We start from the raw sequence: 15,146 nt of genomic DNA, 5'->3' as shown, positions 1-15,146 counted from the left end.
AAGTTCACACCTAGTGTGTGACTGATGTAGGCATGCACCAGCCACTCTTTCACATATGTTTTGGCTTTGTCCAGAACTAAATAGTTTCCAGCGTGCAATTTTTAAAACCTTCTCAGATGTTTTGGAAGTGCCCATAGAACCACGTGCCACTACTGCAGTATTTGGAGTAGCTCCACAAGATATACATTTTAGTCATCAGGCAAAAAATATGTAAGCGTCTTTTGTTGGGATTTTTAATAATTTTTTAAATGATAAGTTGTGTTTTTTCCCCAGTTGTCTATTGCACTTCTCTAACTTAATATTTTTTATTCTATGTCTCACCTACGATTGTCGTCACACTGAAATCTTTGTAAGTACTTGTAATTTTTTGTGCAGTTGACTCTGTTCAGTCCCTCCAGGGTGTCAAGTTTTTGTGATCGCAACAATTAAAATAAATTCAGCCAGTCCCTGCAAATTCTGTGTGACCTTGCAATTTTGTCCAATCACTGCAACTTTGTCTCAGATTTGACTATGTAGAATGAGTAAAATCTCATGTCAGTAGAGCTGGTTGCAGCGTATTGATCCGCTCATCCTCTCTTTGCCCTACTCTCTTTCTCTGGTCATCATGACACTACTGCTGCACCTGGGTCAGAGTCACACACAGTGACAGGGATGACTGTTAAAAATTCACACGGCTAACGTTACCCAATGTTTATTAACAGGTTTGTAACTGAGTCAAGCCATTTAGGGCCTTCACACGTGAGTTGTTTTAGTTTACGCCAATATTGGCTGTGAAAATGCATCATGATGTGCATCCTAAATAACTGTAAGACATTTTCTTTTTTACAATTGTTACCATGATGGGGTGCCCATTGGCTCACCTGGTGGAGCGGGCACCCCATGTATGGGTGCTGTGTCCTTGCCGCAGCTACCGGGGGTTCAACTGCAACCCACGGCCCTTTGCTGTATGTCAGCCCCCTTCTGTTTCCCCCTTTCATGCTGTATCTACCCTATCAAATAAAGGCAAAAGCCCCCCAAAAAATCTTTAAAATATTTATTTAGGATCTACTACTTTTGTATGACTTTAACTTTCAACTTTCTTGAGCAAAAAAACAAAGTAGTAGTGTATGTGACAGAAGGAGATGTGTGTGGTTGGGCGGTGGTGGTGGTGGGTTGAGGGCTTATCAATATTTTATCCAGAGCACCAGAATTCCCTGCAACGCCCCTGCTCCTCTGATGGTGCAAATCTCGACAGTAGTGATCACAACTGATCACTTTGAATGATGACCTAACAATGCAGGTAACGCAGTGCTGCTTCCCGTGTACAGTGCGCTGTTTGGACCCCATGCAGCTTGTCTGTACCTGATGTTATGCACGTTATGTGCTGTGCAGCTGTGCTGTGTGTCTGAGGGGATGCAGGAGTTTGCGGATCAATCAGGAGAGACTACCGCTGTGACGTCACCACAGCCGCTGCGAGGCAGAGCACAGGGGCATCACTCCCCATCCATTAGCAGGCTAGCTGGCTAACACCAAGCTAACGTCAGCTATGGTCCATCACCATTATCCCATTTCTAAAATAAACAGCTGCTCGGAATGACCTGGCTAACCAACGGCAGACTGGCAACATGGCGACTGTTTGGGTTTTAACCGGGTTCGCGATGAGTGGTGCAACGAAGCGAGGTAAGGGGCTCACGAGAGGTTTGCTACCTAACGGTTATCCTCAGTAAACATGCTAGTTAGCTTGTTTGCAGGACCACCGGAGCCGCCGCATTGAGCGCCGTCACACAGCTAGATTAGCTTCCTAACGGCTAATCCTCTCAAACGAGCGGATTGTGTCCGTTTATGACATGTGTCGCTAGTCCTGGTTGTGTTGTGTCACAGAGTCAATCAGTGTTAGCTGTTCATGGTTATCTAGCACTGGTTAGCATCTTGTGTGAGCATGTAAAACCTGAGGTGTAGCTAACCTTTGTAGCCGTTTAAATGGTACTTCTACATGTTTCTGTCAGGCACTGTAACATACTATGTTTTCTCTCTCAGTGCTTTGTGAGGCTGAAATGATGAATCAAGTAATCGATTAGTCGATGATTGAAAAATAACGAGCATCTTCTGAAATAACTGATGCATTGGCTCAGTTATTGTTAAAACAGAAAAGCCTAACAATCTCTGCCTTTCACTTTTATATAAATCAGTATTAGTTGAAACATCTGAAGACATCAACTACTTTCTGACATTTCAATGACTGAACAATGACTCGATTAATCAGGAAAATAGTCAGGATGTTAATCATAATGAAACTAATTGCTATTTTAAGTCCTAATCTTTTGCATGCTCAGCAGCATGCAGTGATTCAGAGAGGAATAAAAAGGATCTGAATTTCAAAATCGGTTCCCTCTTTTCAGTGAGGAGCTTGCGTCACTGATGCCAGGTGCAGGCTGTAGCTGAGAGCACTCAGGATGAGTGGGGCTGGAGAGCACACAGACATCCTGTCAGTGGCAGACGTGGTCAGAGACCGATGGAAAGTGGTGAGAGAAGTCACAAAATCATGTTCAAATGAAAATGAATTCCTCCACAGTCATACATGTGTTGACATATGTGTTGGATATTTGTTTTGTTTTTTACAGACGAGGAAGATAGGTGGAGGCGGGTTTGGGGAGATCTACGAGGTTTTGGATCAGCTGAGTCAGGCCACCGTTGCCTTAAAGGTGGAGTCTGCTCAACAACCCAAACAGGTGCTGAAGATGGAGGTGGCTGTGCTGAAGAAGCTTCAGGGTGAGTGTTATCTGTCACTCTGCCAGTGACAGTGTAACTTAAATTTTCCAGACAGTTAAGAATTCATATAGCGAAGGCGGTAACCCCCGACATCATGATGTAGTTTGACAAATCAGTGAGTAGATGATGGCCTAGCAACAGCCAAACTTATTAAAACATGGTGTTTACTGTGCAGAACTCCTCTTCTATTTGTCAGTAAAGGTTAATGTTTTATTTAAAAGCATTGAATAGAATTTTATGGCATAAGCTGCAGTAGTCTTTTCTTTAGTCGCCACAAAACAAAGTCAGAAACCCTGCTGCATCACAATCACACTACAGAGCCTGGTAAACTATTCAGTGAATTAAGGAGGTGTTTATGATATCTCTATGCACTCCATGTCCTAATTTATGCTGAAATATTCCAGCAGTGATTTTTATATATCACACAATTAGCGGCTACAACATTATTACATTTGTACCTGGAACAATATCAGTAAATATAAAGGCTGAGAAATTAAAACATACGGGGAAGGCAGATTTTGTGTCTTATGAAAGGCAAAGCCAGCAGGTATTAAGCACTCTACCTGTCCATGTAGATTTATCTATTATATATATTTCATTGACAGGCAAAGACCACGTGTGTCGCTTTGTGGGCTGTGGCCGCAATGATCGTTTCAACTACGTGGTGATGGAACTCCAGGTAGGATTTGTTTTTTACCAGTCACTGTTGGTGAAGTATTTTGTTTGCTGTTTACACCAAATCACTCTGCATCCTCACGCTGATTTTTCTGTCTGAAGGGGAGGAATCTTGCAGATTTGCGCAGAACCATGAGCCGCGGCACCTTCTCCGTCTCCACAACTCTGCGACTTGGCAAGCAGATTTTAGAAGCCATCGAAAGCATCCACTCCGTAGGCTTCCTGCACCGTGACATTAAACCCGTAAGTCTGCCTGAAACCGTCGATGGTGTGTGAATGTATATTTGCATGACAGTCAGTTTACAGTTTAACTTGCTTGTGTTTATCTGTTTTGTTAAAATTGCAGTCTAACTTTGCGATGGGAAGGCTAGCCAGTACCTGCAGATGCTGCTATATGCTTGATTTCGGCTTGGCCCGACAGTTTACCAACTCCAGCCAGGAAGTCCGTCCAGTAAGTACTCTGTGTCATCTTCCATAAAGCAGTGTTTTGGCTTTTTTAATCAAAGATCTCACAAGTTACATGTCCTTTGAGAAGCTGTTTGAAAGCGTAGTCAGTGGTGTCAACAAACAGAATGGATCCAAAAGGAATTAAAATCAGATACTGTATGATATAACTTACTCCTACTGCACCGGAGCGTCATCTATGTGATAGGACATCTAGAAACACTGAATTAAAGGTACACTGATGTACACATTTTACACCAAATTCACATGACCACTGTGTGACCTCAAAGACCCTCATGTGACATCTGTGTGTGACCATCCCTAAAAGATTCAAATGGCTAAAACAGTAATCCCAGCTTCTTTAACATTGTATTTATAGATACCTCAGAGTGATTTAAGACCTATAAACTAAAGGACAAACATTGTGTTATTTGTGTTTCCATTTGTATTTCTTTATTAAATGATATCTTTATTCTTCTTCAGCCTCGGCCTGTTGCAGGCTTCAGAGGAACTGTGCGATACGCTTCAATCAATGCTCATAAGAACAAGGTGAGCAGGGACCACAAACATATTCTGCTATACAGTCTATTTCTTTATTCGTTTCTATTTTATTTACCCTTGAAATTACTCACATTTGTGTATCTTCATCTTCAGGAAATGGGCCGTCATGATGACCTGTGGTCCCTCTTCTATATGCTGGTTGAATTCACAGTTGGTCAGCTGCCTTGGAGGAAAATCAAAGACAAAGTATGTGCCTCGATATATTAGCATAGATTTGTAATTTGCAGCATGTGTGTCCAGTCTGACTTTTATTTTTTCCCTCTCTGCTCTCAGGAACAAGTAGGAAACCTAAAAGAGACATATGACCATAGACTCATGCTTAAGCACCTTCCCTCAGAGTTTAGTACCTTCCTCGATCACATCTTGACCTTGGACTACTTCACTAAGCCAGACTATCAGGTTAGCCGTCTCTTGTTTGGCCTGTTTTGCACACTCTGTTTGTTTCCCTCCAGCTGACACATGCTGATGCCTGTTGTTTCCTGTGTGACAGCTCCTGATGTCAGTGTTTGAGAATGCAATGAAGAGCCACAGCGTGCTGGAGAACGACCCTTATGACTGGGAGAAATGTGATTCGGAGGATATGCTGACCATCACTGCCACCGCAACCACTGCTCAGCAGCTCACTCGCCTCACACCGGCGTACTTGGGGTACTTAGCTTTAAAAGCTATTGACACACAGCCAGTTATTGTAGTCAGTGGTTCTCGCCGTTGCAGTTTCATCCGTGCTGTTCAAACTCCTTTCACACTCTGTCGGATATGTGTTAAAATATATGGCTGCAGCTTTATTTAGCCCCGAAATGTGCACAGTCAGAGATCCCTCAGAAATCACTGCTCTAAATTGTGCTGTGGAAATGAGCTGCAGGGTGACCTTCTCCTCTCCTCTCCTCCACAGCATGGCCAATGCTTCAGTGCTGCCAGGCGAGCTGCAGAGGGAGAACACTGAGGATGTCCTGCAAGGGGAGCGCCTCAGCGACGCCGACAACTGCCCCCCCATACCCACACCGACCACCCCTGGTGGAGACGTATGGGAAGAGATGGACCGCAACCGAAACCATAAACACGCCCAACCGATGATCAGGAAGGTCAGGGCAACGTGGTTTACTGTTAATGAATGTTTTTACCTACAGCTGACATATAAATCTTATGTAATCTCTTCCTGTGCATTGAGATGCTTAGTTTAGCTGCAGTGCAGTAAATGTCATGCACACATCTCTCCTCAAGACTCCACTGACTTTGCCTAAAGATATGATAATGAATAAGACCCCACTAACCACTTACTTCATCTACTCCTCCTGGGCTTGAATAGAAACCCACTACTTATTGAAGAAAATGAAAGAAATAGATGTCTTGCTGCAGCGTCTCTCTGGGGATACAAATGCAATATCTCCATTTTTGAGCCGCCTTGTCGCTCCTTCTTTTCAGGTGGTGAGTGAGGATGAACACAGTCAGAACCAGGGGAACCAGAGCCCCAACACCGGCTCCATGCAGAGCTCTCCTAGACGGGTGCGATCAGAGACCATGTTCTTGGAGCGGGCTGCACCGCTGCTCCGGAGGATGAGACACAGTCAGAGCTTGGCGTTTGAAAAGAGACTTGCACCTGAACCCAAGCCCACCATCGAACGCTTCCTCGAGGCCTAGTAAGTACTCAGTACAAGTCAAATTACGTTATTGTGAGTGCTTACAAAAATCGTTTTTAGGAAGTGGACAGAAACTCACCACACTTACGATATCTTGTTTCAGCCTGGGCAAACAGCATCCTGCCCTTTCTCAAGTCAGGGAGAAATCTATTCCCGAGAGGGGGCAGGGGACGCCTTCCTGCAATGAGGAACACTCCGGCACAGCGACCCCAGACCAAGAGGAGGGCGCAGCGAGCAGCGGCTTTGTGGCCGTGAATCTCAGTCCCGTGCCCCAAGAGGGAGACTCTCAGGAGTGGGTTATGCTGGAGCTGGAGCAAGGCAGCGGCTCTGGAGCCACCAAGCCTCCTGGTGAGGCCCTGCACGAGGACAAGACAGGGACGCCAGCTGAGGCTGAGAACCAGTCGTCCGATCCGCAGGATGGCCAGGTCACAGCGGTGCCGAGCAGTCCTGTCCTGTCGCAGATGTCCATGCCCGGCACGTGGTTGCTGGGCCACAGGAGGCTGCCGGGGATGCTGGGACAAATGCCCTCTGTCATGATGGGAAGAGCCCAGATGGACCAGGTAGGGATGATCAAGCATTCAGTCTTGTATGAAATTAATTGTGAAACAAAACAGTCCCAACTCAAGCTTACCTGCTTGTTTAAGAGCTTTTGACCATTTTACGTGGTAAGGAACTGCAACAAATATGTAATTTAGGCTGTTAAACTGGTGCGACTACAAAGTTAACACTTGGGCTAACCACCTTGGAATAATGCTTGTACACCAAGTAGGATGAAGGAGTGTTTTTCCCTGTTCTTCCCATTCTGCTGACATAGCATGAATGCAGCACAAGCACAGTGTAAGAGCTTTGATTGGGCCTGAACCTACATGAACCTGCATAATTTATGTCAAAGCAGAGCCTGAGCCAGAACTACGGCAGCAGTTTGCCCAAGCCTGATTTCCATTGTAATTTTTAAATAGTAAATCATTTATTACGAGCCAAAGTCTGTCATCGTCTTGCAATGACTGGTTTGGAGAACCAGGTGTCCCCCTTGTTTCGTCTGCATCTTTGAGCGCACACTAGTGATACATGGGTTGACTCATGGGTAAAATATCAGAGGCTTCAGGTGGGCAGGTTATTAAGTGACAAAGCAGCGTTCTGAGTAAGTTGTTACTAATGTATAGAAATATTGTGCAATAGTCCACCTTTCACCGTCTTTTCCCCTCTCTCCATCTCTTTGGATGAGTACTTGCTGTCTTCCTACGTTTGTACTTTTTAAACAGAAAACATGTTTTATATTTGGATATTTACTGGAAATGACATACAATATAGCCAACAGCAAGTTGGTTGTTATCAGCGATGGCTATTACCGGAAACTTTGAGCTCCAGTTTGTGAGTTTGGGTTTTATAATAAGCCTGACCTGTGCATCACTAGTGCGCACTGTGATCCATGGCGATGCAGCACACACACATCATGATCACCACTCTTTGCTGCATGTTATGCCCATCTCTCTTACTGTTGGGGAAGCAGAGCTAAAAATAAAAAATAAAAAAAATTTGGAAACTGGCGTGAACCCAAATCGATTCAAGCCCGAGGGGATTTGAGAAATTACAGCCTGGCCCAGCCCAAACCCAGTGGGCAGAGAATCAAAGCTCTACACAGTGTTTCTTAAATTTGTGCTCAGTTACCACGGAAACCTAGATGCCCTAGATGATTTGGAGCACCCCTGTGACGTAGATATACTTAGGACTCATGTATTTTATTTAAATATTTAGACATGCTGTTGTGAATTTATGTGATTTTCAACAAAAACAAAAGGATGGAATTTTCAAGTCATTTAGATATTTTGTGTCTAAACTTTTTAACAATCATTAAACTCATCTCAGTCCTCCAGCTGTGCGCTACAGTCCCCTGTTCAGGAGAGGAGTGATGCAATACCACTAGAGGCACCATCTGGTGAATCTGAAGAACTCCCCGAGGAAATCTTAAAAGATGGAGGAAGGTTGGAGTTAGCACCTCTCCCAAGCTCAGTCAAAGGCCCTACTGCTCACCTGACAAATGACAGAGACCCAGAGAGCGACTCCGGTCTGCCCGATCGCTCCTCAGAGCCCAATCAGCAGCCTCAAGCCGACACAGCAGGAGGTGCTATGGAGAGCACTGTCACCGTCTCCTCCTCCCCGCCCCCAGCTCTGCTCAGGAGAAGAGACTCTCCCTCGTCCCCGAGATACAGTCGAATCCCAGTGCGAGACCCCAGCAACCCCCTGGACTCTCCAAGCAAGGACCTCAACATGGAGAGGCGTCATCGCTGGAGCAGTCCGGTCCCTGGCTCCCCCACCCACTCACCCTCTCCATCTCTGTCCTGTGACAACCTGCCTTGTGCTCTGCCGAGGGACAGGCTCCTCTCAGAGCGAGGCTCCAGGTCCGACTGTGCAGCAGAAGACCCCCTCTCACTGTCCTCCTCATCAGGTAGTAAAAGTAAGATCCCACGTCCTGTGAGCGCCACCTTCGTACCCGAGCAACTCACAAGCAGGTTCCTGCCTCGACCACCTCCTGGGAAACCACCCATCCGCCCGTGTGTGGACAACAGGTATGACGCTGTGAAGGTGTTATTAAATGATCTACATTAAATTGAATTTATGTTACATGGTAAATATTTGAAGATAATCCTACAGATGTCAGTGCTGGTTGATTTGGCGACACCTGTGGTTACTTGTGGTAGTGCGGTTTAATACAACAGCATTTTCCGTCATGGCTCGAGTAACTTCAATCTGATTTAAAGCTACACACACTGCGAATAAATAGCTTTTCATACAGCAACAGGGCACCAGAGTTACAGCCTTAGAGAGGAAGGAAAAGGTAGCAGGAGTGCTGCTGGTGTCCCTCAAACCGGCGGTGCTCCTGGAAGGTAATGCTTCAAAAAAAGAGGTGAATTTATTGCCCAAAAAAGGCCAAAATAATCCAGGCACTCAAGCTGGTTTGAAAATATATAACAGGCCTTTATTTCAACAGGCTATAAACATTAAAAATACACCAATGTGTATCGCCTTGCTCCTTCCTCAGGGTGTCGTGACAAACAGGAACAAACACTGTGTGTTTACTACACCCTGAGGAAGGAGCAAGGCGATACACGTTGGTGCATTTTTAATGTTTATAGCCTGCTGAAATAAAGGCCTTTTATATTTTTAAACCATCTTAAGTGCCTGGTCCTGGATTATTTATGTCTTTTTTTGGCAATAGGTTCACCTTGGTGAAGAGTTGGAGATGTGCAGCCTGTTACCTTAAACTTGTCAAGCAGCTCACTGTGGCTGCTCCATCTTCTTCTGTTTCTCTCGGCAATATTCAAAACTGATCTGCTGTCAAAAAAATGCAGAAAATAACTGTTGCCTTGTTTTGTAGATGCAGTTTTGACGAGTGATTACTGTCACACTGATGCTTCACAATACAAGCCTCCACATGTTTTACCAGATGAATGCTTTTAATGTGAATTAGCAGCAGGAGGAAATCCTGGGTTCGCATAAGGGGTGTTTTCACATATAGTCCTTTTTAAATGGACTGAACTCAGTCCTCTTGAAGTGCACCAAAAAGTGGACCAACAGAAAAGGGACTCAGTTCTTTTTGTGTTCACATTGTTAGTGCCAGTTCTCAATTCTCTCTCTGGTCAACTTCAGCTCTGACGGGGCCTCAGTCCTCTCTCTGTTCACATTATAGCCTATAAATAATATATATATTGACATAGTTTTGTTTTTACGTTGACATGACACTGCAGTGCGGTTATGAAGCTCCTCATTTTCAGATGAACTTAAAATTGGAGTGAAACCTTAGTGTTTCTGTGTGTTGTAGACTATTGCTGTGTCATGTATTCTACAGCCCACATCTGGAGACGTGCACTATCTTCTGTGGACCAAACTACTCCTCGTCCTGCATCCTTGCAAGCCTTACAGGCTGACATGGTTTTGTTGTTTTTTTAGGCCTCCCAGTGTAATAGCATGTGATCTAGAGGGCTAAATACAATGGCAAAGAGCAAAGTGGCACAGGTTAAGTGAACCGCACCGTGGACTTGAAGTGAAACAAACTCAGACCTCCCGAGATAGTCTGAGTTTGGTTCACTTCAGAGGAGTCTGAGTTTTCTGTTCTGTGTTCACATGTGCGCAAAAAACTGCCGAGTCACTACTCTGAGTCTGCTTAGAGGGCTGAAAGGACCAAGTGTGAAAACACCCTAGGTACCCACAAGTGGTATTTTGTCTTGATATTATGTCTTAGTTTGGTTCTGGGTAAAACGAAGAACATTTATTTTAAAATATATGATCTTAGTTTCACATGTATGAAATGTCCAGAAATGATCACTTTTATTCTTGCTGTCTAACCAAATTATTTGAACAGCGTGAGGTTAGTATTAAATTTGTAGTTTGACGTCGGGCTTCAGATCTTATCTCAATAGGTCAGGATGGGTTGCGGCACTAATTGGTCATATGTGCAAGTGGCAGGATGGTTGCAGTATTGCATGTCACAGTTTTGAGGAGGGAACTCTGGCAGCAGTAGCTTAGTGTGGCTTTTATATGGTGTAAGGAAGGTGATGTCTTGTGCATGGATCGGCAAATTTAAATCTAGCACAGGAATGGTGGACTCCACCACTAATAATGAAAACTACAGTAGCTACTTACAGATGCAATGCAAGATGAAATAGTGCTGACAATAAATATCAAAAATGTGCTTTGATTTCATGAAATTTTTAAGGATTATACTTCTCCTCACAGAAGGATTTGCGGAATCGTCATACAGCAGCCATCGTAACTGTACCATCTTCTTTTCTCCAGACGTCGGCGGTTGAGAGTGCGTGCCAGCAGCACTAGTGACGCAGACTTCCTCGCCAGTCTGACTCAGCTGATGCAGGACCGTAGCGGGATGCTCTTTAGCCCCCCTCCTCGCCCTCGCAGCTCCTCCTCCTCCCTGCAGCGCTCGCTAAGCTCCTCCCCCTCGCGGCAGGAGCTCCGAGAGGGCGGGGCACTGCAGGGACGCAGCCGCTCTCCGTCGAGCTTCTCCAGCTCCCCTCCTCCGCGGCACCCACACGACAGGTCCGTAGGGCCGGCTCAGTGGGGCCAGAGCTCCAGCAGGGGCAGGGGTCTGATCCACGAAGGTAAAGGCTCCGGCAAAGTGAACCGATGACTGTATTTGACGCACACGTGACTGATCCGGATGGTGCAACTGTAGCGAGAGGCTGTTCCCCATCCAGTCGCTGATAGCATGTGTAAATACGGTATTTACTCAAGGGAATGTACTGTATGTAATGTAAAATGTATAAAATGTATTTATTTATTTATTCATCGTTGGATGTGTCTCTCAAAAATACTTGACGATGTGGCTTGATACCTGCAGTTGAAACATAAAAGGCTGAGGAAACCTTGAGATTGCCAACTCTTACCTCTCATCTCACTCCTAACTCTCCATGTAGGCCTAATACCAGACCAAAAAGATAATGTTTAATACTCGAGGGATGTAAAAATGACGCTAATTGTAGATATGTACCATGAGGAAAATAGCAAACACTAATAGAAACCATGTACTCACGTTAAGAACACTAATAGTAATTAACACCACGCACAGTATACCAACATCGGTATTCATGTACAGAACCAGGGCATGCAGCCCGTATTGACCTCACTCCTGTAAACCAGCTAGATTAATTATCGTATGTGACAATGAATTGCTCATTTGGCATATCACAGTGTGGTAGTGTGCTTTTACTTTGCTAGAAAATATTTGTCATGCAGAAAAAGGCATCCACATATTAGAATGTACATGTAAGTGCACTCATACTTAAGTATTGTAGAAGTGCATGAGTATCATTGCAAATGATTTTTTGGTTTTTTGGTTTATTTTTATTCATTTGTACAATCTGCTGCAACATCTGTATTTTTATTGAACTGCTTCTGATCAAAGTACATCATAATGTAGACCAGCAATGATGTGCAGTTTTATTTCATACATCCAGTAGATGGAAAAAGGAAGAAAATTGATAAAAATGAAACCTGTTCATCACGTCTGACTGTTGTCGCATTTTATTTTTATCACAATTTAAAATTGGATCTGATAGATTCAACAAGGTGCTGGAAACATAGCATCACATAGTTGCTGAGGATTTGTCAGCTGCACATCCATGATGTGAATCTCCCGTTCCACCACATCCCAAAGGTGCTCTATTGGATTGAGATCTGGTGACTGTGGAGGCCATTGGAGTACAGTGAACTCATTGCCATGTTCAAGAAATCAGTTTGAGATGATGTGAGCTTTGTGACATGGTGCGTTATCCTGCTGGAAGTAGCCATCAGAAGATGGGTACACTGTGGTCATAAAGGGATGGACACGGTCAGCAACAATACTCAGGGAGGCTGTGGTGTTTAAACCATGCTCAGTTGGTACTAAGGGGCCCAAAGTGTGCAAAGAAAATGTCCCCCACACCATTACACCACCACCACCAGCCTGAACTGTTAATACAAGGCAGGATGGATCCTGGATCTGCTGCTGTAGCCCATCTGCTTCAAGGTTGGACGTGTTGTTGGTTCAGAGATGGTCTTTTGCAGACCTTGGTTGTAATGGGTGGTTATTTGAGTCACTGTTGCCTTTCTATCATCTCGAACCAGTCTGACCATTCTCCTCTGACCTCTGGCATCAAAAAGGTCACTGGGTATTTCCTCTTTTCAGACCAACCTCTGTAAACCCTAGAGATGGTTGTGTGTGAAAATCCCAGTAGATCAGCAGTTTCTAAAAAACTTAAATCACCTTTCTTCCCCATTCTGATGCTCAGTTTGAACTTCAGCAGGTCGTCTTGACCATGTCTACATCCCTAACTGCATTGAGTTGCTGCCATGCGATTGGCTGATTGGCTAATTGTGTTGACAAGCAGTTGAACAAGTGTACCTAACAAAGTGGCCGGTGAGTGTGTATTACAATAAGTGATTTCACTAAATGCCAGTTCTCAAAATGTTACGTCTGGCAGGATCTACTGAGGGAATGGGAATTGATAAGATTTTACTGATACCAATGTCATTATCGATTCTGTTTATAGGTCAGCTTCTCTTCCTGATCAATTTTTTGTGTGTGGGGAAAAAAAGTTGGCCTACATAGGTTTTAACTGAAAATGTTTTGTCTCTCTGTGCAGCAGTTGCACTCATGCATAGAGTGTCACATACATGTGATTTCTAGAATTTAAGTCCATGTTGCATAGAAAGATATACCAGTATATTGCTGGTTTCTTCCTCTCTGACATGACTCCTCCTTGTTGGAAGTTTCCAGTAGCGTATACGCATGACTTTGACGTCATTGTTTTGCAATGAACAACTGTCAGAAAAACATGCTGGCATTGATAAAAGGAATCAATAACATCAGAGGCATACTGTTCCAATGGATTGGGCAATTTGGAACTGGTTCTTCAGTCCCATCATTACACCTGCTGCATTTTTTTGATGTGATTAAAGGGCCAGTTCACCTAAATTTACCCATTAGTTCTTTATTAGCTCCCAGCAGTGTGCAGATAGTTTTGGTTTTATTTGCCCGAGATATTTCTAGGGTTGTACCTTGACTCAGAATTATGTCAGTTGAATCAGATTTGGTTGTTCAATGCGAATACTCAATGATCAGTGGGGTTTTTTTCCATATAAAGTTTTAAAGTTTGAATGGTTCAGTGACAATGGCATTCATGTAATACAGTAAACAAACTAATGGTGCTAATGACCAATCAGAAATCAGCAACAAAACTTTTTTCCAATGCTAGTTATCAAACAAAAACCAGAGACTGTGTCATGTCAACTTGCTTCGAGCTGTAAACTCAACACTTACAAGCAGAGGAGAGAGGATAATGTTTACTCGGAGCCTTTCGTTGGAAGGTTTTTCCTCCTCTGTGCAGCTGCATCTTGTCTGCAGCTGACTCTACCAAGGAGTATCGTGAAAGTCAAGAGTGCTCACTCTGCAGCAAAATCTGGGAACCAAACTGTCCCCAGAAATACACTGCACAACTGCTCAATTTGAAGCAATCTCAGTCGACTGTTTGGTCTCCAACTGATGATTCAAATCTCTGACTTTCAGGGGGCATCCCTTGAAATTTTTCCTGCCACCTTGATACAGTTGAATGCAATTTGTTTTGTGGTATTTACAGCAATGGAAAACAGCAGCAGTGCCCCTGTTACTCTGGGTAATTCTCAGGTCATCACTGTGGGTGGATTATATTTTTAGAGCAAGTTTCTGTGAAAAAAATAGTCCTGAGCTTAGCTGCGCTTTCAGTGATCAGATAACTGAAGAAAGGGCAGTCAAGGCAGACTGATAAACCTTGAGCAAACACACTCAAATGATGAAGCAGTGTTTATTTTTTCTCAAGTTAAACTCAAGTCACACCAGCTCAGACTGCAAAATGTCCCCTGACAACAATCGCCTGTCAGATTCTGTCACAGCAGCTGTTTTCCCAGACAGACTTCTCTGTAAGCACAAGAGAGACTGCTGATGAGCTGGTGACTGAATAGAGGGGGTCACCAGATGACGACAGGGAAATGAAGGCTCCTCCATCTGTTGTGCTCACTGTTTAAAGTTTAACAGCAGTAACTGACAGGAGGTTAAAGGACGTGTGGACATAAACAGATTAGATCTCAGAGATAAGCGCTAAAATCCTTTACATAAGTGCAAGATTTATTGTTCTTTGGGCTTTCTTGCCACATACTTTTACCAAAACATCCCTCAGGTTTCTCAGTGTCTATGTACGTACATAAGAGAGGGGGTGCATTAAATATGAAGGGTGCAGTATGGCTGATATGGGTAGGTTATGAATCAATGCTGCTACACAGGAAACTACAACAAACGGCCAGATGTTGAGCAACATCCACTAAAAACGTCCCCTCAGTAGCTGTTTAGAAGCTTTAAAGTTTGACCAGCTGTCATGGAAATGTTTGAAATGTTTCTGAGCCCTTTTCTCGTCTACGCTGACTCACAAATATACGTTTGAAAGTTCAGTCTTGACCTTGTGTTTTTATCTCAAGCAACCATCCCCAAATTTGGGCTGCACAGCATCTGTGCTCAGAGCTTAACATAATCAAAACACTCCAAACTGTTTGGTGGCT

At 44.0% G+C, this 15,146-nt stretch overlaps 1 protein-coding gene across 1 annotated transcript; it reads left to right on the top strand.

Annotated features, from left to right (window-relative positions):
• Window positions 1–1,462: 1,462 nt before the first annotated feature.
• Window positions 1,463–12,626, top strand: ttbk2b (tau tubulin kinase 2b). The gene is made up of 15 exons (XM_050058755.1): window positions 1,463–1,659; window positions 2,379–2,501; window positions 2,601–2,748; window positions 3,354–3,427; window positions 3,526–3,666; window positions 3,770–3,874; window positions 4,351–4,416; window positions 4,522–4,614; window positions 4,702–4,827; window positions 4,919–5,076; window positions 5,321–5,510; window positions 5,851–6,065; window positions 6,169–6,625; window positions 7,932–8,632; window positions 10,860–12,626. Exons 2-15 carry the CDS (start codon window positions 2,433–2,435, stop codon window positions 11,206–11,208), a joined length of 2,892 nt encoding a protein of 963 aa, XP_049914712.1. The 5' UTR covers window positions 1,463–1,659; window positions 2,379–2,432; the 3' UTR covers window positions 11,209–12,626.
• The last annotated feature ends 2,520 nt before the right edge of the window (window positions 12,627–15,146 follow it).

This window comes from Epinephelus moara, chromosome 12, assembly GCF_006386435.1.
Source record: "Epinephelus moara isolate mb chromosome 12, YSFRI_EMoa_1.0, whole genome shotgun sequence".
Taxonomy (NCBI): Eukaryota; Metazoa; Chordata; class Actinopteri; order Perciformes; family Serranidae; genus Epinephelus; species Epinephelus moara.
The sequence above is the reverse complement of the archived record's forward strand: the minus strand, read 5'-3'. Positions and strand labels throughout refer to the sequence as shown.